This window comes from Diabrotica virgifera, chromosome 7 (genome assembly GCF_917563875.1).
Source record: "Diabrotica virgifera virgifera chromosome 7, PGI_DIABVI_V3a".
Classification (NCBI taxonomy): domain Eukaryota; kingdom Metazoa; phylum Arthropoda; class Insecta; order Coleoptera; family Chrysomelidae; genus Diabrotica; species Diabrotica virgifera.
In genome coordinates, this window is record NC_065449.1 from 6,194,127 (window position 1) to 6,216,527 (window position 22,401).

Genomic DNA, 22,401 nt, shown 5'->3' on the forward strand with positions numbered 1-22,401 from the left:
AATCTTACATTTATAAAATTGCTTTATTATTGTTTTATTATATAAAATTGCTTTATTATTGTTTTTGTATAAGTGTTTGAACTAATTTTATTTTAATTTAATTTTGCAAAATTAGCTCGTTATTAAAAATTTATAAAATTAAGTTGGAATGTTTACGTCAAATTTTACGTTGTCACAACATAGTTTCACCGCAAGCCGACAGTGGCGCTAATGGCAACGTGCTTCCAGATTTCTGTGGGAGTTGGATGTATTACAGTCAATAGTATTTGTTTAAACTATGTAATTTTATTAAACACTATCAGAAAATATTCTTTATTTAAAATAATTTCTTTAAAAAACACACATTTAACAAACCACACACAACTTTTCAATTAAGTCATTGTAAAGAACACGCTGAACTTGACACATCATTTTGATGATTGTAGCGGGCAATCTTCGCACTGCCGATTGCCTTTTCAATGTGCGAACTCAATTCGGCCTGTACGATAGGCGCTTGTCTTTCTCGTTCTATCCGAGTTAGGTGTATTCCAAAATGTTTGGCGATCAGATTTGTCAGAGATGCGTTTACCTAAAAAAATCTTATATTAATCTATAGTTGAGTATCAAAAATGTAGACATTAATTTCTGAGAAATGATAATTGAATTTTAACAACAACACCGTTGTCAGGTTGTAATTTTATATAACGTATAAACTTTTATATCAATAATTCTTCTTCTTCTTATGCAATCCACTAATGGATATTCGCGATCACGTTTGACCATTTTCTCTATCCCTTGCAGTGTGTATTAGATGTCTTATGTTTCTTAGCCCTGTTTGACATTCTCTTCCTGCCTACTCCTATTCTTCCTTCAATCTTTCTGTCAATTTAGGTTTGCAGAAATTGGTATCTTTCGTTTCTAATTCCGTGCCCAAGGGACGTCGTTTTCTCTGTTTAATTGTGCATAGCAGTTGTCGTTCTATACCAATTCTTCTCAGGATTTCTTCATTTGCTATTCGTGCAGTCCAGGGAACTTTAAGAATTCGTCGATACATTCACATCTCAAATGCCTCTAGCTTATTCATCGTATTTATTTTTAAAGTCTTCGTCTTAAGTCAGAGCTCGTAAAGACGTTTCTGAATTTTATTAAAGCGCTTCTGGCCCATTCTATCCGACATTTAATTTCCATAACCGACATCCAGTCTTCACATATCCAGGTTCCCAGGTACTTAAATTTTCTTACGCGCTTTACATCTCGATGTTTATATGCATCTTATATGTTGACATAATTGACGGCTGATTATAAGGAACTTCGTCTTTCTTATGTTGATGCTAAGTACCATGTTCTTGCTATGTTCTCCAATTTTATTAAGAAGGTTTTGGAGGTCTTCTATATTGTCCGCTATTAAAACCGAGTTATCCGCGTATCGTATATTTTTGACCCAGGTACCAGGTTGATGCCGCTTTCGCATTCCACAAGAGCTTCCTGGAAGATACTTTCTGAATATAAATTTAGCAGTGGTGGGAAGAGAATAGTAGCATAATCAACTTTTTAAGAAGGAATGAGAAGTCCCGGATGTAAACAATAAATCTGAAAATTGTCGTGGAACCACCTTCTGGTAACATCCTTAATAGCCAGCCAGCCACATTGTTTGATTTGCTTGTCTAGATAATGTTTAGAAGAAATGCGATTCAATGTGCTTCCCCGTTTAGGATTTTGTCCTCTTCAGGGTTTGAGGTGAATGTATTGTGTTGGCAGCAAAAGCAAACAGTCCGAAAAACACACTGGGGCAAGCGCCGTGTCCTGGTGTTCTTGGATCCTGGGTTATGCCGGACGGTGGTGTCCAGAAGGCTAAGAAGTCAACAGAGAAGAAAGTTTGATGGATTGTTGTTGGTTCCATAGACATTTACGTGTACTGTCCGTGCTTTGCTCTCGACCAGTCTCCCTAGAAACCATTGTACATTGTATCTAGAAACCAATGTATCCTTAATATCTGCCTTTTACAATTTATAAGGCAGGGAGACGACGAATAAAGAAGGCGAAAGGGATTCTACAATATGGAAGATTTGATACAGTGCAAAATATAATATTATTTTTCGCTTGTGAAAAATTGAAAATGAATAAGAAAACGAATTTAAGATACTTACATTTTCTCCCGTTTTGGCCGATACTAGAAAACTCAATAATCGAGATTCAATGACAAACTTTTGTGTTTTGTCTGATCTAATCGTTCTTTTGTGCTCTAAGTCCGCTGCAAAAATAATAATATCAATATTTTGTGTATTTTAGATAAATATCTGTATTACTTTTATTTCCGAAAAGTGCTATTTGCTTTGAGTTCTCAACGACTTTCCTTACTTCGTTTAACCATACTAGAACGCTGTCAAAACTTTGAGAGTTCGTTATGTCGTATACGATAATGATTATCTAAAAACGATCAATAATTATGAACTTACAAAGGCTAATAAAGGTTTTCAATATAATAGACCAAGTAGGACCTCAGGTCCCAGTAAAGGACCTGAGGAGTCAGATCAACAAAACATCTGCATTGTCAGGATGTCTGCGGGAGATAGTCTGGTCAAATCAGTATATGCGCACAGATAGTAAAATTAGAATCTACAAGACTTGCATACGACCGATTATGACATATAGCATAGAAGTGCACGAAGACACCAACAAAACGAAACAGATGCTAAAAGTTGCCGAAATGAAAACCCTAGAACAATAGTGAGGAAAAAAAGAAGGGACAGAGTGAGAAATACAGACATTAGAGAGCAATGCAAAATTCAAGATATTGTAAGATGGGGAAGTCAGAGCAAGAGGATGTGGTACAACGATGTAAGACGAATGGATGAGAATAGACTCCCAAAAATTGCCCTAGAAAACAACCCGCCCGATTCAAGACCCAGAAGACCACCTAAAAGATGGAGGGATATTTGGCAATCTACTCCCAGGAAATTAACCAAAGGCAGCTTCAGAATTAAAACAGATCGAAAGATCTAGAAGAAGTAAAAGAAGAAGAAGAAGAATCTAATAGAAGGCAACCCACGGTAGTTCCTAGAGACGTAACGTCAGCTGTTTAAATAGAAGGATCAGGAAGAGAAGACAAAGGTTTAGACACATTAAGGAACATTTATCAGGCCGTATATTCCTGCCTAGAGACTCTTTTTTCGTGCAAAAAGGAGTGATTTTGAGTTCAGAGGAAAAACATACCAACTACACGATAAACAGACGACGTCATAAGGGTCGCCGGGAATTGGCTACAAGAAGCCCGACAGAACTGTAAGAAATTAGGGGAGGCCCAAGTTCAACTTTGGACGCAGAAGGCTGGATGATGGGAGCTAGACTACTGAATATTGTAGAAAAGAAGATTGACAGAACAAAGATTAGAAACTGCACTAAGAAAAGTAGATGAAGACAAGAACATAAACTTTGAATGGCCAGGAAACACCAGATTTTAACCTAAATCAAAATATGTGGGCTACTATAAAACATCGTATAACAGATTGAACAACAGTAACAAAACTGATTGAGGTAATCCGTATAATATGGTTTGGACAACAGCAAATTCTATACACCGTAAAAAAAATGAAGAGTACAGGCAAAGAAGGTGCTATGTCAAGTTTCGAGAAAAATGGTTTTAAAGATTGAGACTCTCTGGTGTTTGTTTATTATTTATGCACTGGCAAAAACTCGTTTATTTACTAAATTTGTTGGAGTTACAGCGATGGCATCAGCCTATGTTTACAACATGACATAGACTCCTTCTCAGAGGCATCTTTCAGTACGTCACAAGTGACAGAAAAAAAAAGTAGGTCCTTTACACCGTAAAAAAAATTAAGGGTACAGGCAAAGAAGGTGCTATATCAAGTTTCGAGAAAAATGGTTTTAAAGATTCAGACTCTCTGGTGTTTGTTTATTATTTATGCACTGACAAAAACTCCTTTATTTACTAAATTTGTTGGAATTACAGCGATGGCATCAGCCTATGTTTACATGATATAGACTCCTTCTCAGAGGCATCTTTCAGTGCGTCACAAGTGACGGAAAAAAAAGTAGGTCCGTGATACATACACATTTATAATATTTATTCCAGTTGTTGATAGATTCGGAATTATTATTTTCCTATATTCGGAAAATAAATGATTTAGGACTTAGGTATTTACCCATTATTTACCACCTATTACATATCTATACGACTATAATTTAAAGTTCTTCTCAGTCTTTCAGTGTCTCATTAATGATGTAATATATGATTTTAAGAATTTAGAGAATCATAGCATGACATTTTAGTTAAATCTGACAGTTGTCAGAAGCGTAATCGTAATTTGGTATAAAAACAAATCAATTGTGTTTATTTCATTTATGAAAAGGAACGTTGTTTGATATGTATAGTCTTATAAATTGTACAGATTATAGTCGTATAGATAATACATAAATCATTTTTTGTTCGATTATAGCCCATTTATTAACAACTAGAATAAATTACTTTAATCACGGACGTACCTTTTTTTCTACCACTTCCAACTTAATGCGTTAGAAAGAAATCGAGAAACTGTGACACACTGAAAGATGCCTCTGAGAAGGAGCATAGCACTTTTTTCGTCGTAGCCGCGTGGACTTGCCACCTTCTTAGCCTGACTAGAGAAATTAAAATATATTGTTGTTCCTGACTCAACACGTTCATAGCCGGTGATTAATTGTAGAATGGTAGTCGAGATCGCTGGCTAACAGAGGTGACCAGAAACTCATTTTCTGCAAAAATTTACAAAAAACATTCTTTGCCTGTACCCTTCAAATATAAAAAAATTTCTAGTAACGCAATCTAAATTAATTTTTTTCTTCGTTTCCTCCTTTTTTGTTGCTTAATTAAGCATCATACTGTACAGTGCTAGCCAAAAGCCCCCTCCACAAAAAGTATCTTTTGAACGTTTATACTTATAATAGTGACATTTGGAGGCAGGTAATAAACAGACATAGGCTTCTCAAATAGTCATAACAGGTGGCCTAATAGTGACAGATGACGTTGCAGAGCCACTTTGACCGATAATTTTAAATGGAACCTTATTACAATTGATATCTCGTTTGAAAGGTATTTAAAATACCTATTTAATCATACTAATTTTGTTTTGATTTAAGGTGATTTCGATGAATAAATTAAAGAAATACTAAAATTATAGTTTCGCATTTAATTAATAGGGATTCAAACGTCCGCCTATGGTTATTTGTCAAAAAGTTAACGTTTTTCAATTCTCTAACATAGCACAGACGTATATATTAACCAATATTAATATATATCGCTGCTTTCCAAAAAGACCGGCACAACTCAAAATTTCTCATTTTAGAGTTTTCTATGCCACTAGGTTTTAAAAACGGCGTAGAATTTATCTACAGTTTCCTCTATCTAATTAGCAGTCGTATTCGCTAGACGGCGCTCCTGCAAATCGGCATATTTGACAAGACGCAATATGTATTGTGGACAAAAACGTATCAATTTAGTTTGGTCCGTTTGGTCGTGACTTTTATAAGGTAAGTGTCGAACTTTGCATGCAAGATTGTGACAATCCAAAAAGACTCATAGCAGTTTTAAATTTTTACATATATATATTTCTGTAACAATGACTCAAAATGGAAAGTTCCATTGAAAAATGATGTTTTTATACACAAGATTGCGCCATTTCATTTTGTGTCGTTCTTGTTCATAAATATAGGTATTTTTGTTTTCCTGAAAGAACGACACTTCTATTTTTTTTTAAATAAAAAAAAACACAAATTTATGATAACCGTAGTAAAATTTTGACTTACATAACTTTTAATGTTAAACAAAAGAAATTTTGATTTTATCTTGTATAATACTAGTCTAAAAACATATTATTTATCATAAATTGCGACACAAAAACTTTAACTGCTTCTACTGAAAAACATGAAATTTTGAATTGTGCCAGTCTTGTTCGAAAGCAGCGATATGTCTATGTTCTCTAGTTGTTTTTACGTCAACGTTAACTTTTTTGACAAATAACCATAGGCGGACGTTCGAATTTTAATTAATTAAATGCGAAACTACAATTTTAGTATTTATTTAATAATTTATTCATCAAAATCAACTTACATCCAAACAAAATTAGTATGACTGAATTGATATTTTCAATATCTCTCAAACGAGATATCACTTGCCGTAAGGTCTGATTTAAAATTATCGGCCAAGTGGGTCAGTAACGCCATCTGTTACTATTACGTTACCTGTTATGACTGCTTGAGAAGCCTACTTCCGTTTATTTCCTCCCTCCAAGTATAACCTTTCAAAAGATACGAGGTGGGAATGGAGGGGACTTTTGACTAGCACTGTATATTATTAAAAAAAACAATCGTATCTACTTCTAAGTCTTATATACATATAACAATACTGATTATTACGTTTGAATTGAAGAGGTAGTTTCTTAGCATATTTTCATTGAGTTGAATTCCTCCAATGTCTGATATTCGTATTGTAATTTCCTTTTTCTTGGACAGATCCATTCGTTTTATATAAAAATCTGCACCCATGGTTTGAACGTAGTATCTAGTAAATTCGTCATAGCAGAATCTTCTTACTATGCTTGTCTGCAATGCAATCAATTATTAGACTCATAGTTTTTTTATTTTCCAGATACATATATGTAATATGTGAATACTTTAGGACCTTTTGAACTGCCAACCAATTTAAATGAACCTCTGTATTTAGATTTTCTTCAAGAACATTTACACGAATTACTTGAGGATATACCTCTCGCCTTATCAATTTGTTTGATGGATGCAAACAAATGGATAAGAGAGAAAAGAAAAGTAAAAAAAATGTAACTAAACATATAACAGGGTTAAAGTGGAGAATTGGGGGTCACAATGCGAGACAGGAAGATAAAAGATGGAATGCTGAAATACAAAACTGGAGACCGTGGACAGGAAGAAGAGGAAGAGGAAAACCTCAGATCCGATGGAAGGACGATATTGTAAAAGCTGCAGGAACTAACTGGAAAAGCGCAGCCAAGGACAGACGGAAATGGAAAGATTTGGGGAAGGCCTATGTCCAAAGTTGGATAGAAATGGGTTAAAGAAGATACCTCTCGCCTTAAGACAAAACATGTGGTTTTTGCACGACAGGGCACTACCACATTATTCTTTAGAGGTTCGTAAATACTTAAATTAACAATTTTAGCATTGACGATTGGTCTTGGAAGTGTGTTTGCTTAGTCACCAAGAAGTCCTGATTTCAATCCTTTGAATTTTTTAATTTGGTCGCAAATGCAGGCATTAGGTTACAAAAAAAGCATTAATTCTCTTTTAGAATTGAGACAGAAAATAGAAACCGCGAATGTGGATAAGAGAGAAAAGACAAGGGTTATTTGATATTACGAGATATTTGAGAAACCTGATCATAAAATATATTGAAGTAAACGGTGGACATTCTGAATATTTACTTTTTAGGAGTGTAACTATATAGAGTTGTGGAGTGCAACTATATAGACCCCCATGTCTCTGCATTCATCACCCTTTATTCCTTGCAAATTTTAGAAGGATGGGGAATAGGTATAAGAGAGAATCTGTTTTCGAATTAAGAAATCCAAAGATTTTATTTTTAAATATTTATTTGTTTGAAAATGGAGTCGCTTGGGTTTCGCCGTTTATTTACTTTTTATTATAAAATTAAAATTAATTGGACTTTTAGAAGCAAATAACTCGATAACCGATCGAATTACATGAATCAAACAAGAGCAACTTTTTTTGTAGAATTCAACACTTCTTTATATTCTTGTAGATATCAGTTTACCCATAGTTACCCCGAAAAAAATTTTGGTTGGCTTCGATTTACTAACACAACCAAGTATGACTATCCCCTGTATTACTAATACTAAATTAGGGTCTAAATCAGCAATCCTCATGCCAAAAAAAAAAAAACGTAAGATAGTCAATTTTTATTCTTTTTTTACAGGAAAAATGTTTTTCCTGTAAAGGCACACCAATAGATTGATATTCAAGAAATGTAAAAGGGATTATACTCACTTTTCCTACATTCGGATCGCCAAGCACAACAATCTTTACATTTTTATCCGAAACGTCCTCCTCCGATTCAGACATCGCTCCTCATTATCATATCAACGGCAGGAGCTTTTTAAAATTCCTGCAAGAAACGCAACAGAACAATACACATTTGACACAGTGCGTTATCACCCCAGAAGTAGGTGTTGATATTCAGTATAAATATGACCGCCGGGTGGTCCGGGAAGTCACATCATCGCGTAGACTTAACTCAGAAAATATGGTGAACAATAATATTATTTTTACTATTTTATTTATTGTATTTGCTAATACTTATGTAGAGAGTTGTTTGATTACGAATTGTCCTCGAGGTGGCAAAAGAAGCGGGAAGACTGGTCTGATGGAATCTAATTTGAAACCGGTAAGAATTACTATTAAAAAAACTTTTTATATATAAATATACACAATTTGTTAGCTCTGGTCAGTTATTTTTAGTTTTCTGTAAAACTTTTTGGTATGTTTTGAACAATTTTTTATCCAGTTTTTCATTTAATGCTAATAATACACTTCACAAATTCGTGGTGAAATAAAATATCAAGTCACTGATACTTCGCAACCACAAAAGATTGTTAAATATGTTTGCTGAATACTTTTAACAACAAAAATTGAAAAATAAAATGATTCTGGGCCTTTTTAATAAAGATTGGATAGGTGCTTTAACTAAGCTTTAGTAAAAATTATTTTCAATTTGTGCATTAGTACATTCTTTCACGGTTTTTGCGGTACATTTTAAAGAACCGCTTGGATTAAGATGAAATTTGGCATACGCATAGCTAACATGTCAAAGAAAAAAAGTGATATTGTGCCGATGTGTGCTTTTGCCCTGGGGTAACTTTCACCACCTCTTGGGGGTAAAAAAATATATGTCCAAAATAAGTCCGGAAATACATAAACTGACTAATTTTAAGTAACTTTTGTTCTATAGAGCTTTTTGGCCAAGTCAACACTTTTTGAGTTATTTGCGAATGAATATGTTCATTTTTCAACAAAATAACCACGTTTTTAGACGGTTTTTCGCAATTAACTCAAAAAGTAAGTATTTTGTCGAAAAAAACGTTCTTAGCAAAAAATATAGCCTGTAAAAAATATAAAAAAAAATGGTGTACGCTTGAGGTCTCTGGACCTCGTAGAACCAGAGTTATAGCCAATGAAAAATAGGTTCATATTCGCCAAATTTCAAATAGGATACTTCAACGTGAAATATCCAAAAAAATAAAGCACTTTTGGGGGAAAACCTGTTATAACTTTTTTAAAGTGTTTCAAAAAGCTTTATTTCTGTTTTTATAAGTTTCTAGCATCAAATTTAAGCAAGTTACGCTCAAAATAAAGTTGCTCCCTTTTGTTTTGGCAAAAAAAATCGGGAAGGTCACCTCCTAATTGGCAATTTAAATGAAATTAATCATTACCGCTCCACAAATTATTTTACTTATGTTGTGTTTATATGATATTGTGTAAGTTTCATCGATTCAAAGTGCTTATTTTTGAAAAAAATTTGGTTTTAAAACAAAATTTTAAAATTTTTAATTTTGAAAAATATGCTTTCTTTTAAAATAACTTAAAAATTGTTAGAGATACCAAAAATCTCAAAAAACAAAAAAGTCAGTATTGCTTTTCTGAATATCTTGTATTTTTTTGTTTTTCTGTAAGACAAAAATTGAGTAAGATTTGGTGTTTCTAAATTTGCATACACTCGTGATCAGTGACTCGTTCAAGCCCTTTTAACTACAGCTCTTGCAAAAATAAGGACTTTGAACCGATGAAACTTACAGATCATATAACCAATGCATACACGAGTAAAGAAACTTGTGAAGTGGTAACGATTAAGTTCATCTGAGATACTAATTAGGAGGTGATTTTCCCGATTTTTTACCAAAAAAAAAGGACTAACTTTATTTTAAGCGTAACTTGTTTACTTTTGATGCTAGAAATTTTTTTATAAAACAAAAATGAAACCTTTTTTAAGCACTTTAAATAATTTGTAATGAGTTTTCCCCAAAAAGTGGTTCATTTTTTGGTTATTTCACGTTAAAGTATTCCATTTGGAATTGAACGAATATGAACCTATTTTTCATTAGCTATAACTCTGCTTTTACCAGGTATAGAGACCTAAAATATACATCTTTTTTTTTTAATTTTTTGCGGGCCATATTTTTGCTATGAGTGTTTTTTTTTTCGACAAAATACTTATTTTTTGAGTTATTTGCGAAAAACCGTCTAAAAGCGTGGTTATTTTGTTGAAAAATGAACATATTCACTCGAGAATAACTCGAAAAGTATTGACTTAATGAAAAAACTCTATAGAACAAAAGTTACTTAAAATTAGTTAATTTATCCATTTCCGGACTTACTTTGGACGTATATTTTTTCACCCGCCAGAAGGGGTGAAACCCAGGGCAAAAGCACACATCGGCACAATATAACTTTTTTTCTTTGACTTGTTAGCTATGCGTATGCCAAATTTCATGTCAATCCAAGTGGTTCTTTAAAATCTAGAGGTTTTGCAATATTTTACTGTTAAAGAACGTACTACATATCAAATAAACAATATCCAAGTATCTGGAAAGCATCAACATCATGTCTTGTTTATAAAACTGATGAAAAATTTTGTTGTGCTTTGTCAGTTGTTTAAAGGAGTGTATGCACTTTCAAACTATTACAGACTCAAAATTTGTAGACTTAAAGTCTTTACTGCAGATTTTGTCAGAGACTTTCTTCTTCTTCTTAGGTTGCTTGTCCGTTCCGAAAGTTGGCGATCATTCTGGTTATGATGATTTTGTTGGCTACTATACGGAATAGTTGTGTTGAGGTCTTTCTATACTATGCTCTCAGGTTGGCAAACCAGGATATTCTTCTTCTTCTTGGAGTAGCTCGTATCTGCCTTGATGTCTCATTTGGCTTACGGCCCTTCACGATGTTGACCAAATCTGCGGTGATGTTCATCCTCCGTAGCACTTCTTCATCGGTGACTTTGTCTGTCCACGGTATCTTCAGGGTCCTTTTGTACAACCATAGCTCAAAAGCCTGAAGTTTTGATAGAGTTTCCGCTTTCAATATCCACGTTTCTACTCCGTATAGAAGCACTGAGTACAAGTAACATTTAAGGAGCCTTATTTTTGTTTCTAGGGTGAGATCATGACTCTTGAACACAGAGCTCATAGTCAAGAATGCACTTTTTGCCTTTCCGATGCGACATCTAATCTCTTGAGTATTGTCCCACGACTCATTAATTATAGTTCCCAAATAGTTGTATTGTGAGACACGTTCAATTCTCATTTGGTTCACATACAGATTTGCTCCAGTTATGTTTTCCTTGCTGATGATCATTAGCTTGGTTTTTTTGGTGTTTATGTCCAGTCCATATGCTCTTCCATAGGGACTCCCTAAATATTTATAATGATATATGGTTTTTATTTTAATATAACAACTAATATAATTTTTTTCTTCTCTAGTGCATATCATGCGGCCCAGGACACACCGGCCAATGTTTCGGTCCAAACATTTGCTGTGGTCCCTTCGGATGTTTGTTAGGTAGCCCGGAGACTGTCAGATGTCAGCGAGAAGGATCCTTCCATGAAAGAGAGCCCTGCATCGCCGGCAGTGGCTTCTGTAGGAAAAACACCGGACGATGTGCAACGGACAACATATGCTGCGACCAAGGTAAGTCTTCTACTTGTACTGCCTATCCGTTTCAGATGTTGGCGACCATCATGACACTCTGTACTTTGCAAACTGCTGCTCTGAAAAGATTTGTGGTAGTTGTGTTAAAACCCGTACGTAGATTTTAGAACCAGGAAATCCTTCGTCTTCCTGGACCGCTTTTTGCTTCTACTTTCCCTTGTAAAATTAGCTGCAGCAATCCATACTTTTCTTCTTCTTCTACTTCCATGACCGTTATCGATCGTTTGATATCATGTTAGCTCCCATATTCGCTATCGTGACTTTATTGACAGCAGCTCCATATATGTAACATCCGTTATATTTAACAGCACCATTAATCCTGTCGCCAGGGGATACAACGGCCTCCTTTATTCAGATGGACTTACCCAAATTTTTTTTATGTATGTTGACCCGTAGAACACAAATTTTTTGGGTAACAGTTGATCCGGATGTCGAAAATATTGTTAATAAACAAAGAACTTGAGGAATTACATAACAGCGATTTCTCGCAAAACAAAACATTTTTTTGTATTTCTTGGGTCATTCTAAGCAAAAAATGTTCCTACAAGTTTTTTCGTAGGATACATAGTTTTCGAGATAAACGCGGTTGAACTTTAAGAAAATCGAAAAATTGCAATTTTTGAACCCGAATAACTTTTGATTAAAAAATAAAATAGCGATTCTGCTTACCGTATTTGAAAGTTCAAGTCAAATTATATCGGTTTTGATTATTTGCATTGCTAAAAATTTATTTTTTTAAAAAGATAAAAATGACCAAGGCAGGTTTTGTTTATATATTTGATTCAGAGTTGGACCACCATCTCCATATAGCTATTTCAGCATCCTTATGCCTCATCAGTGAAGCTCAGAAGTCTCAACTCTTTTATTTATTTTTTTATTGTCAACCAAAGCTATAAACACTTGTTTCCCGTGGACAATACATGCGTTTTAATAAATGCTACGTAGAAATTGCCTCGCTTGCACTTGTATCTACTCTACGTACTCGTTCGATTTTAAATGGGAGATCATTGAAAACATCACTCAAACACTATGTGTTTATAGCTTTGTTTAACAATAAAAAAAAAAATAATTTTTAGCAATGCAAAACCGATATAATTTGACTTGATCTTTCAAATGCAGTAAGCAGAATTGCTATTTTCTTTTTTAATCAAAAGTTATTCGGGTTAAAATATTGCAATTTTTCGATTTTTTTAAAGTTCAACCGCGTTTATCTCGAAAACTATGTATCCTACGAAAAAACTTGTCGGAACATTTTTTGCTTAGAATGACCCAAAAAATACAAAAAAAAATGTTTTGTTTTGCGAGAAATCGATGTTATGTAATTCCTCAAGTTCTTTGTTTATAACAATATTATCGACATGCGGATCAACTTAAAAAATTCGTGTTCTACGGGTCAAAATACATAAAAAAAACTTGAGTAAGTCCATCTGAATAAAGGAGGCCGTTGTAACCCCCTGGCGACAGGACTACATATTTTTCGCTGTTAAATAACAGTGTAGCCTAGCCTTGTACTAAAGTACGAACTTTTTTATTATCGAACATAAACGAATGAATTAAAAAAACAGAATTTTAAGAACACATGAAGCTACAGTTAGTTGGGTTTTAACTTAAATATTTTAAAAAGGCTAGAATATTCCACAGGGTGAAGCGAACTTTGTGAAAAAATCACAGTTTATTGGTACACCCGGTATACAATGACAATTTACCTGACTAGCAACAATATTATTACAGCGTGATTGTTAAAAGTAAGGCTACCTATAACATATTAAAAAAATCACTTAAATCGGACAACAGGTTTAGGAAATTCGAGACATCAAAAATGACCCATTTTTAAGGTGGTGCGTTAATTTCTTGGAGAAGTGTATATCTGCTATCTGCTTTATATTTATGTGTTAATTTCCTCTACTTAAATCATCAGCCAGTTTATTTTTGTGTGTAAGTTAACTGAATCTTTATTCATAATAATTCAATCGTTAACTTATTTATTATTTTATTAGATATCAATGGCCCAAATAGTACCATTTATCCAGTCATTAACAGTGTAGATATCGATATCTCCAGTTTTTCACACTTTTTGAAAATTTAGTTCAATTGTCTTTGGAAACGATGATGAATTTTACGAGCTTTCAGATTATTCTAATCTGGTAATTGGTACTTAGTAATTGCCGGTGGTACTCGTGTCACAATTATCGCTTAAAAACTGTAAGGAGGCTACGTATCTGAACTCACGTAGCTTTTTCGGGAATTTCGTGAACTGAATTCGTTAAAAATGCATCGAGAGATCTTACTAGGAAGTAGATTTGCTGTGGTAATCTCAAATTTAACATCGGAACATTAATACGGTATAGTCCAGGGCGCATCGTTTTGAGATGGACGTTGAGAGGTGACTCAAATTTTTTTGCAGAAATTGCTTGAAAATAACTCAAATAATAATATTTGAGTTATCCTCCCACTCAAAATGGTCCGGAACATTGTTTAAATAATAAAAATGTCAAAATATGAAGGAGATATTCGATTTTTTTATTGGGTTTTTGATTATAACTTTAAAACTGTTCATTTCTGAGAAAAGATGCACTGACATAAAAGTTGCGTAATTAAATTTCCTACAATATAATAGGTCTGGATCCCGCGTATGAAAAAAAGTTGATTAATAGCAAGCTGAAAATTTGTTAATAGCTTAAGGGTGTCTAGTGGGATAAACTTTGATATATGGAAACACTGGAACAGGGGTAGTTTTAATTGTGGAACAGGTTAAAAATTTGGAACGGTCAGACCACGAAAACGGCACATTTATTTTGTCCGACAGAACAGACTTAAACTCTCCGAACAGAGATTAAACTCTCATGCAAAAATCAGACTGCTATTTATCACCTGTCATAATTCCTGTCATTTGACATATTCTACATGTTCCACTCATTAAAACGCCCATTTGGTGATAAATAGCAGTCTGATTTTTGCATGAGAGTTTAATCTCTGTTCGGAGAGTTTAAGTCTGTTCTGTCGGACAAAATACATGTGCCGTTTTCGTGGTCTGACCGTTCCAAATTTTTAACCTGTTCCACAATTAAAACTGCCCCTGTTCCAGTGTTCCCATATATCAAAGTTTATCCGACTAGACACCCTCAAGCTATTAACAAATTTTCAGCTTGCTATTAATCAACTTTTTTTTCATACGCGGGATCCAGACCTATAATAGTATATTATTCAACGAGCATTTGACGTATTTAAAAATTTATAATGCACATTTATATTTAACTATATATAATATAAGAATATTACTATATATAATATGTTATACTTAAAATATATATCACAAGATAACTTTATAAAATAAACACAATATAAGTTTTAAATTCCAATAAACACAGCAAACACGCTAACGTCACTGTCATTGAAAATGGTAAACGTCAAAATTCATAATAGTAAACAAAGTATAAAAGTAAAAAATATACGGACGCATTGTTACAGTTAAAAATCGTTTAAAAAATTGTCGAAGTTAATTATTGATATAAATAATTACAATAATTATTTTGTTAAATAAACAAGTTATTTCAATGTAAGTAATTTTATTTGCAGTTTATATAAGACTAATATTAAAAGTGATATTCGCTACTTGAACCTAACTTCAGCCCGTGAGTAATGACCCGTGAATAACTTCAGCCCGTGAGTAATGAACTATTACTCACGGGTAAAGTAATAGGTGTTATTATCTATTCAAAAATAGCGAATAATGAGCACATTACTAAACGGTCGTAGAAAAAATTGGTTAAATATTTAAAAAATAGTCACCCTTGTTGCAAAATACCAATAATTGCGAAAAAAAAACATATAAAAACAAGTATTCGCATTTTACGTTTTTCAACCATTTATGCTACACTTAGGACCTTCATATTTTACCCAGAAAAACTTTATGATATAGTAAAACAACACTGTAAATTTCATTAAGATCAGTTTAATAGATTTTGCAAGCCAGCTTTCGCAAAAAAATTCATTTATTTTAAATGTTGCAGGACTGAAAATAAAGCTGATAGCAAGTTGAATTGTTTTTTTGCTTATAGAAGTGTACTGTACCTTTCATTTGCAATTTGTAAAATTAAAATTCATTAATTACCACGGCGTCAGGAAATTTTTTAAATAAACATTAATTTTTGGTGCTACGCGCAGGACAGCGGTGTTCGATTCACACAAGTTGATTTCCACCAGAATTTCTTTTAATCTTTATCTAATATATTATTTTCTTACTCTATATTTTGTTGTATTTTAATATTTTAATTCCACAAAAAACAAACTAATTTTATTATTTATTTTAGAGTACAAAATGACCACGTTTCGTTAAAGTATTCTGAGACGCATTGTTGGAGTGCTCCTCCTAGCGGCGCCGCTTGGTACTATCGTATCTCGGTTAACAGAATACTGGACTCGTGGTCGAAATTTATTTTTATTTAATTTTATTATTGTTTGTGAAATATTGTTTAAACAATTGCATATGTTTAAAAATAATAAACTTCTATTTTCTAAGTTAAAATATATGAACAAAGAAAGTTTTTGCTAAAAAAAGTGTTATGTCAAAGGATAGAGTATGTGTTTTTATTTTGCAATAAACAAATCTATTTATTTATATCGAAATGTAATAAAAATTAAAATGTATCAATTATTATCAAAGGTCATTGGAATGCCCAATCAGAGCAAACTATCCGCTGTCCTGCGCATAGCACCAATAAATTAATGTTTATTTAAAAAAATTTCTGACGCCTTGGTAGTTAATAGATTTTAATTCTGCAAATTGCAAATGAAAGGTACAGTACTGTTCTATAAGTAAAAAAAAATCAACTTACTGGCTGCTTTATTTTCAATCCTGAAACATTTTGAAAAAATGAATTTTTTTTGCGAAAGCTGGATTGAAAAATTTATTTTGCAAAATCTATTGAACCGATCTTAATGAAATTTACAGTATTGTTTTACTGTATCATAAAGTTTTTCTGGGTGAAACATGAAGGTCCTAAGTGTAGCATAAATGGTTGAAAAATGTAAAATGCGAATACTTGTTTTTGTATGTTTTTTTCGCAATTATTGCTATTTTGCAAGAAAGGTGACTATTTTTTAAATTTTTAACCAATTCTATATTGTAGGAAATTTAATTGTGCAACTTTTATGTCAGTACAACTTTTCTCGGAAATGAATACTTTTAAAGTTATAATCAAAAAACGAAGAGAAAAATCGAATTTTTCCTTCATTTTTTGACATTTTGATTATTTAAACAATGTTCCGGACCTTTTTGAGAGGGAGGATAACTTAATTATTACTTGGGTTATTTTCACGCAATTTCTGCAAAAAAATTTGAGTCACCTCTTAACGTCCAAATGTACTAATATTTTTACAGATGCGCCCTGGTCTATAAAAACTGTAAGGAGGCTACGTATCTGAACTCACGTAGCTTTTTCGGGTATTCCGTGAACTGCATTCGTTAAAAATGCATCGATAGATCTTACAAGGAAGTAGATTTGCTGTGGTAATCTCAAATTTAACATCGGAACATTAATACGGTAGATTTGTTTTGGGGTTGATAGTAACATTTGTGTGTCCGCAATCCGCTAGTAATTATTGTATTCACATAAAAATCTTTGTTTTTGGTCTTTATTGAATCTGCTTTAAAATTATATAGAGTGGATGACAGAAGAAATATGATAGAACAAGGCAGGCAGTGTAAGATATGTACTATAGTCGGTTCGCTAAACTCAGGCACAACTAGCTAGTGATTTTAGTAGGCAATTTTTTTGTTTTTTGCCAATTTTACAATAATTGGCAAACTTACTGACTATTTAGTAATTATTAACTATTTAGTAATTATTTTTTTTGCCAATTTTACGAAATTGGCAAAATTACTTACTAAAAACACTAGCCAGTTGTGTCTGAGTTTAACGAACCGACTATACCAGGCTTTTTTCGCCAATACAGGGTGTTTTTAAGGGTGTATGGCAAACTTTAAGAAGTAATTCTGCATGGAAAAATAATGACAGTTTGCTTTATGAACGTATGTACGCAAATGCTTCGTTTCCGAGATAGGGGGTGTTGAAATTTTTCTTACAAACTGACGATTTATTTATTGCTCTAAAACCGGTTGAGATATGCAAATGAAATTTGGTCGGTTTTAAGACGTCGTTGTTGTACATATATTGACATACAATTAAGAATTTTATGTTCACCATTGGCGGACGTAAGGGTCATATTATCTACCCGTATGATCATCAATGGTGAATATTAAATTCCTAATTATACAGAGTGAGTTTTATGTACGGAAACCCTCAATTATCTCGGAAACGGCTTGCACGATTTTTATAGATTTTGGTGGGCAGGGGTTTTCTAATGCGGCCGATATTATAGTGATAATTACATTGTTGTCAGATCTTCCGTTTTTTTGAAAATCTAATTAACTTTCTTATTTCAAATGGAACACCCTGTATATTTTTTGCGTTTTGAAGTCCTTAAGAAATACTGATTATTTTTGATGTTATATTCCCTATAGCTAAAGGCCATGATTTCGGAGTTATTGCTACATTTATTAAAAAAAAATTTAAACAAATTATAAAAATCAATTTTTTCGGCCCGGTACACATTATTTTACGTTCTTTGGACTATTAGGAACAAAAAAGTTGTTTTGTAATTTTTCTCCAAAGTTAATCATTTTCAAGTTATAAACAATTTAAAATAAAAAAAAATCGAACAATGACGATGTTCAAGGTTCAAAAACACAAATCAAAAATATTATTTTTGAAACTGCGAAGTACACAAATTCGAGCTCAAGCCTTATTTTCTTTATTATTCTAGTTACCAATATGTAATTTGAGCTTGTTTCATTCTAAAATATTGTTTTTTAGTTGTTATCGCCCGTCCTCTCATATGCGCTTCATTAACAATTATTAAAAAGCAATGTTTTAGAATAAAACGTGCCAAAAAATTTTATAGCGAGCCCCTAGAAGAAGGCTTTAGCTTGAATTTGGGTACTCCGCAGTTTCAAAAATATTGTGATTTGTGATTATTCGATTTTTTTCAGTTTTAAATTGTTTATAACTCGAAAACGATTAACTTTAGAGGAGAAAAATTACAAAAGACCTTTTTTGTTCCCAATGATTCAAAGAATGTAAAATAATGTCTACACGGGCCGAAAAAATTGATTTTTATAGTTAGTTTAAATTTTTTTTTTTAAATAAATGTAGCAATAACTCCGAAACTATGCGATTTAGGTATAGGGAATATAACATGAAAAACAATCAGTATTTCTTAAGGACTTCAAAACGCAAAAAATATACAGGGTGTTCTATTTGAAATAAGAAAGTTCATTGCATTTTCAGAAAAAAGGAAGATCTGACAACAATGTAATTATCACTAGAATATCGGCCGCATTAGAAAACCACTACCCACCAAAATCTATAAAAATCGTGGAAGCCGTTTTCGAGATAATTGAGGGTTTCCATACATAAAACTCACTCTGTATATGAAAAAAAGAATGTGTGTGTACTTTGTACGCACGTAAGAAGTTATACTTCTATTATATGATTTAAACGAAATTAATATACATTTTATTTATATTTTGTTTAAATATTAAACTAATTTATACTTACTACTTCTCAAACATTTTTATTAGAACAGTGCCAAAAATTAAAATAATAAAAGAATAAAACACACACAAACACATTAAACAAGCCACAAATGATGTCTGAACATTCATCGTCGAAAATTTTTTTAACTAAATACGTATTTTCTGAAAATACAATTATATAATAAATATACTTACAATCATAAAATGTATTAAAAAAAAACAAAAAAGAAAGTTTCTATTGGGACTCGAACCAGCGCTGATAAGCGCGGTAGGTATTGGAATTAATTCGCCTTCAACGCTTAGCCAAGGACACTATGTGTCATTATTTACGAAGATCGACTAACTAAACGGATTAAACTTGTGATATTTTGATATTTTGAAAATTGACAAATTATTTTAATTTTGAATTGAAATGATTTAGAATTGAAAAAATACAACAAAACATAGAGTAAGAAAACAATATATTAGGTGAATATTGATAGAAATTTTGATGGTAATCAAATTATATAAATAAAAGTATTACATACTATGTATTTTGGCAGATCAAATAGGTAGGTTTATACCCATGATACATTAACAATTATTACGTACCTGTGGCTTTTAAAAACTATTTAAAAGTCACTACAATATTATAAACTTTTTTGTTTCTGTTCTCACAACAATAAAACTAATATATTATACATTTGTTTACCTTTACCTCCAAACCACAGCTGTCCTACAGCTGCCATATCGGATAATTTTTGACATGTCATTTGAACATCCAATCAGAACAAAGTTATAATGCGCATGCGCCGGGCTGATAGGTTTTAACATATAAAAATTCACCCTCTATCGCCGGTAAAGAAGTATAACTTCAAAAATACGCAATAGCTACCTCTTAAGACCCGCCAAATATTTGCATATCTCAACCGGTTTTAAAGCAATAAATAAATCGTCAGTTTCTAAGAAAAATTTCAACACCCCCTATCTCGAAAACGAAGCATTTGCGTAAATACGTTTATAAAGATTGCCATTAAGTCATTGAAATGTAAACAACTCTATTTGGATCCCACGTGTTGGGAAATTTCAATACATTACCTTGGGGCATTATCCTAGTTGCCATGTGACCATCATAAGGCATTTCATTAAAGTATGCACATCTATGTTATATTTAAAGAGGTTTTACCCGGATATTTTTCTTTTGTGGCTCAGCTAGCATCCAGTTTATCTAACACTGATGATGATTTTTTATAAAAATCCAAAACGTTTTGTTGTGATGCAGCCCTTTAAAGGGATTTTAATAAAAAAAAATTATACCTTTTACAAAAAACAAAGGCACCTAACTTTTTACCTTTTTAAAGTACCTAACTTTTTTATTATCCAACATAAGCGAATGAATCAAAAATCAGATGTTAAGAAAACATGAGGTTATACCTAGGTGGGTTTTAATTTCAGTATTTTATAAATGCTAGAATATTCCACAGGGTCACGCGAACTTTGAGAGAAAAAAATATTGGTACACCAGTTTTATTGGTACACCCGGTATAAAATGACAATTTGACTGTCTAGCAACAATATTATTACAACGATATTGTTAAAGAATAAGGCTATAACGTGTTAAAAAATCACTTAAATTGGACAACAGGTTTAGGAAATTGAAGACATCAAAAATGACCCACTTTTAAGGTGGTGTGTTAATTTTTTTGAAAAGTATATTTTTTTAAATATCATTTATTTAATTACAGATTCCTGTTACACCGACCGACAATGTTCCAGCGACGAAAAACTAAAAGCAGAAGCCCTCTCCGGATTGGACATCTACAATTTCCTCAACACCTACCCCGCGGAGATAACCATCGAGAAATAGATCGATGACACGAGAAAAATTCATCCTATTTACGAAAATGCACCAAATTGTTAATAAATACTTGTATCAATAAAAATTTATACTTACCAGAGTGTTTTGATAGCGATAAAAACTGAATGATGTGAGGATATGTGGTGTTAAGGATTCGTATTGGGTTTCTAGGGTGATTTTGGATACAAACAACATACTTGTTATTGTCACTAATAGATGTGATGTGTCCGTTTGACCACATCAGCTCTAACGATTTTCACACCACGATATAATTATTACTTATATTGTTTGATACTTATGGTAGGGGAGCAAAGTATGCTAAATGTGCAGTCACTCGAGCGTTATGGGGACCTATTGGGTTGTGAAGAGTAGGTGCTAAAACCAAAAAAAGTTAAGTAAAATTTTCCATTTTAGTGGGCGCTTGCCATTTTTTAATTTAATTTTCCATTTCCAATAATCGTTTTTTCCGATTATAACGCCATCTATCCATAATTCGAAAAAATGTTTCGAATAAAAGTTACTTATTTTTACGTAAGGAATCCAAATCTGTAATAAAAAATGGGGGCTTCTATTTAAGATTTTAAAGTAACCCCCTACCCACCTCCTTGGGGAGTCGTGTTTGGTGCCATTCGATAGATTTTTTAAAAGTATCGAATAAGTGTATTTTACAGATTTTCGATCTGATGTTCATTTCGCGAAATATCGCGGGATTCGTATTTAAAATATTAAATTTACCCCCCACCCCTCTCCGTGGGAAGTCGTGTTTGGCATCATTCGATAGATTTTTAAAATACATTGAGCACATATTTTTTAGTTTTTCGATCTGTCATTTATTTCGCGACATATTCGCTTATTTCTTGTGAAATTTTGGGACTCACCCATTTCCTTACCCCCGGCTCAAATCGTCAGATTTTTGAAATATACACTCTTTTGCATGTACTTAACTTACCTTATCTTAATCTGACAATTTCGAGTATTTTTAAGGATAGATTTTTTTTCGGGCCCCCCTTAACGAACTCCCCTGTGTTAAGAGCCAATATATGGTAGAGGTTCATCTGCAGGGTACCAGGTTTCTCCCATATGCTAATCTGACGCGCTCGAGTAACTGCAAAAATCCCCGCTTGGGCTCCCCTACCATTAATGAAAAGGATTTTTATTTATAGTCCAGGCGGATCTATCGAAAGTCAGACCATAATATACATTTTCCATGAGTTTATTTGTTTTCAACATTAATATC

General features: G+C 32.8%; 3 protein-coding genes across 3 annotated transcripts in view; 1 reads left to right on the top strand and 2 right to left on the bottom strand.

Moving 5' to 3' along the window:
- The window catches only part of LOC114330848 (replication factor C subunit 5-like), a 44,132-nt gene that overhangs the window by 11,892 nt on the left and 9,839 nt on the right, over positions 1-22,401 (bottom strand). The window lies entirely within an intron of this gene.
- Positions 299-21,436, bottom strand: LOC114330835 (ras-related protein Rab-28-like). Its single transcript, XM_028280250.2, has 6 exons — positions 21,261-21,436; positions 8,017-8,134; positions 6,394-6,579; positions 2,286-2,406; positions 2,127-2,230; positions 299-568 (listed from the first exon to the last, which is right to left on the bottom strand). The coding sequence occupies exons 2-6, from the start codon at positions 8,089-8,091 to the stop codon at positions 377-379; spliced, it is 678 nt and encodes a 225-aa protein (XP_028136051.1). The 5' UTR covers positions 8,092-8,134; positions 21,261-21,436; the 3' UTR covers positions 299-376.
- Positions 8,231-21,259, top strand: LOC114330836 (isotocin-neurophysin IT 1-like). Its single transcript, XM_028280251.2, has 3 exons — positions 8,231-8,413; positions 11,502-11,709; positions 21,052-21,259. The coding sequence occupies exons 1-3, from the start codon at positions 8,273-8,275 to the stop codon at positions 21,171-21,173; spliced, it is 471 nt and encodes a 156-aa protein (XP_028136052.1). The 5' UTR covers positions 8,231-8,272; the 3' UTR covers positions 21,174-21,259.

Coding starts and splice junctions, on each gene's coding strand:
- LOC114330835 (XM_028280250.2), bottom strand. CDS start 8,091: ATGTCTGAATCGGAGGAGGACGTTTCGGATAAAAATGTAAAGATTGTT. Junction 6,580..8,016: donor GCGATCCGAATGTAGGAAAA/GTGAGTATAATC, acceptor ATTGCATTGCAG/ACAAGCATAGTAAGAAGATT. Junction 2,407..6,393: donor ACTACCTCTTCAATTCAAAC/GTAATAATCAGT, acceptor GATCGTTTTTAG/ATAATCATTATCGTATACGA.
- LOC114330836 (XM_028280251.2), top strand. CDS start 8,273: ATGGTGAACAATAATATTATTTTTACTATTTTATTTATTGTATTTGCT. Junction 8,414..11,501: donor TGGAATCTAATTTGAAACCG/GTAAGAATTACT, acceptor TTTCTTCTCTAG/TGCATATCATGCGGCCCAGG. Junction 11,710..21,051: donor CAACATATGCTGCGACCAAG/GTAAGTCTTCTA, acceptor ATTTAATTACAG/ATTCCTGTTACACCGACCGA.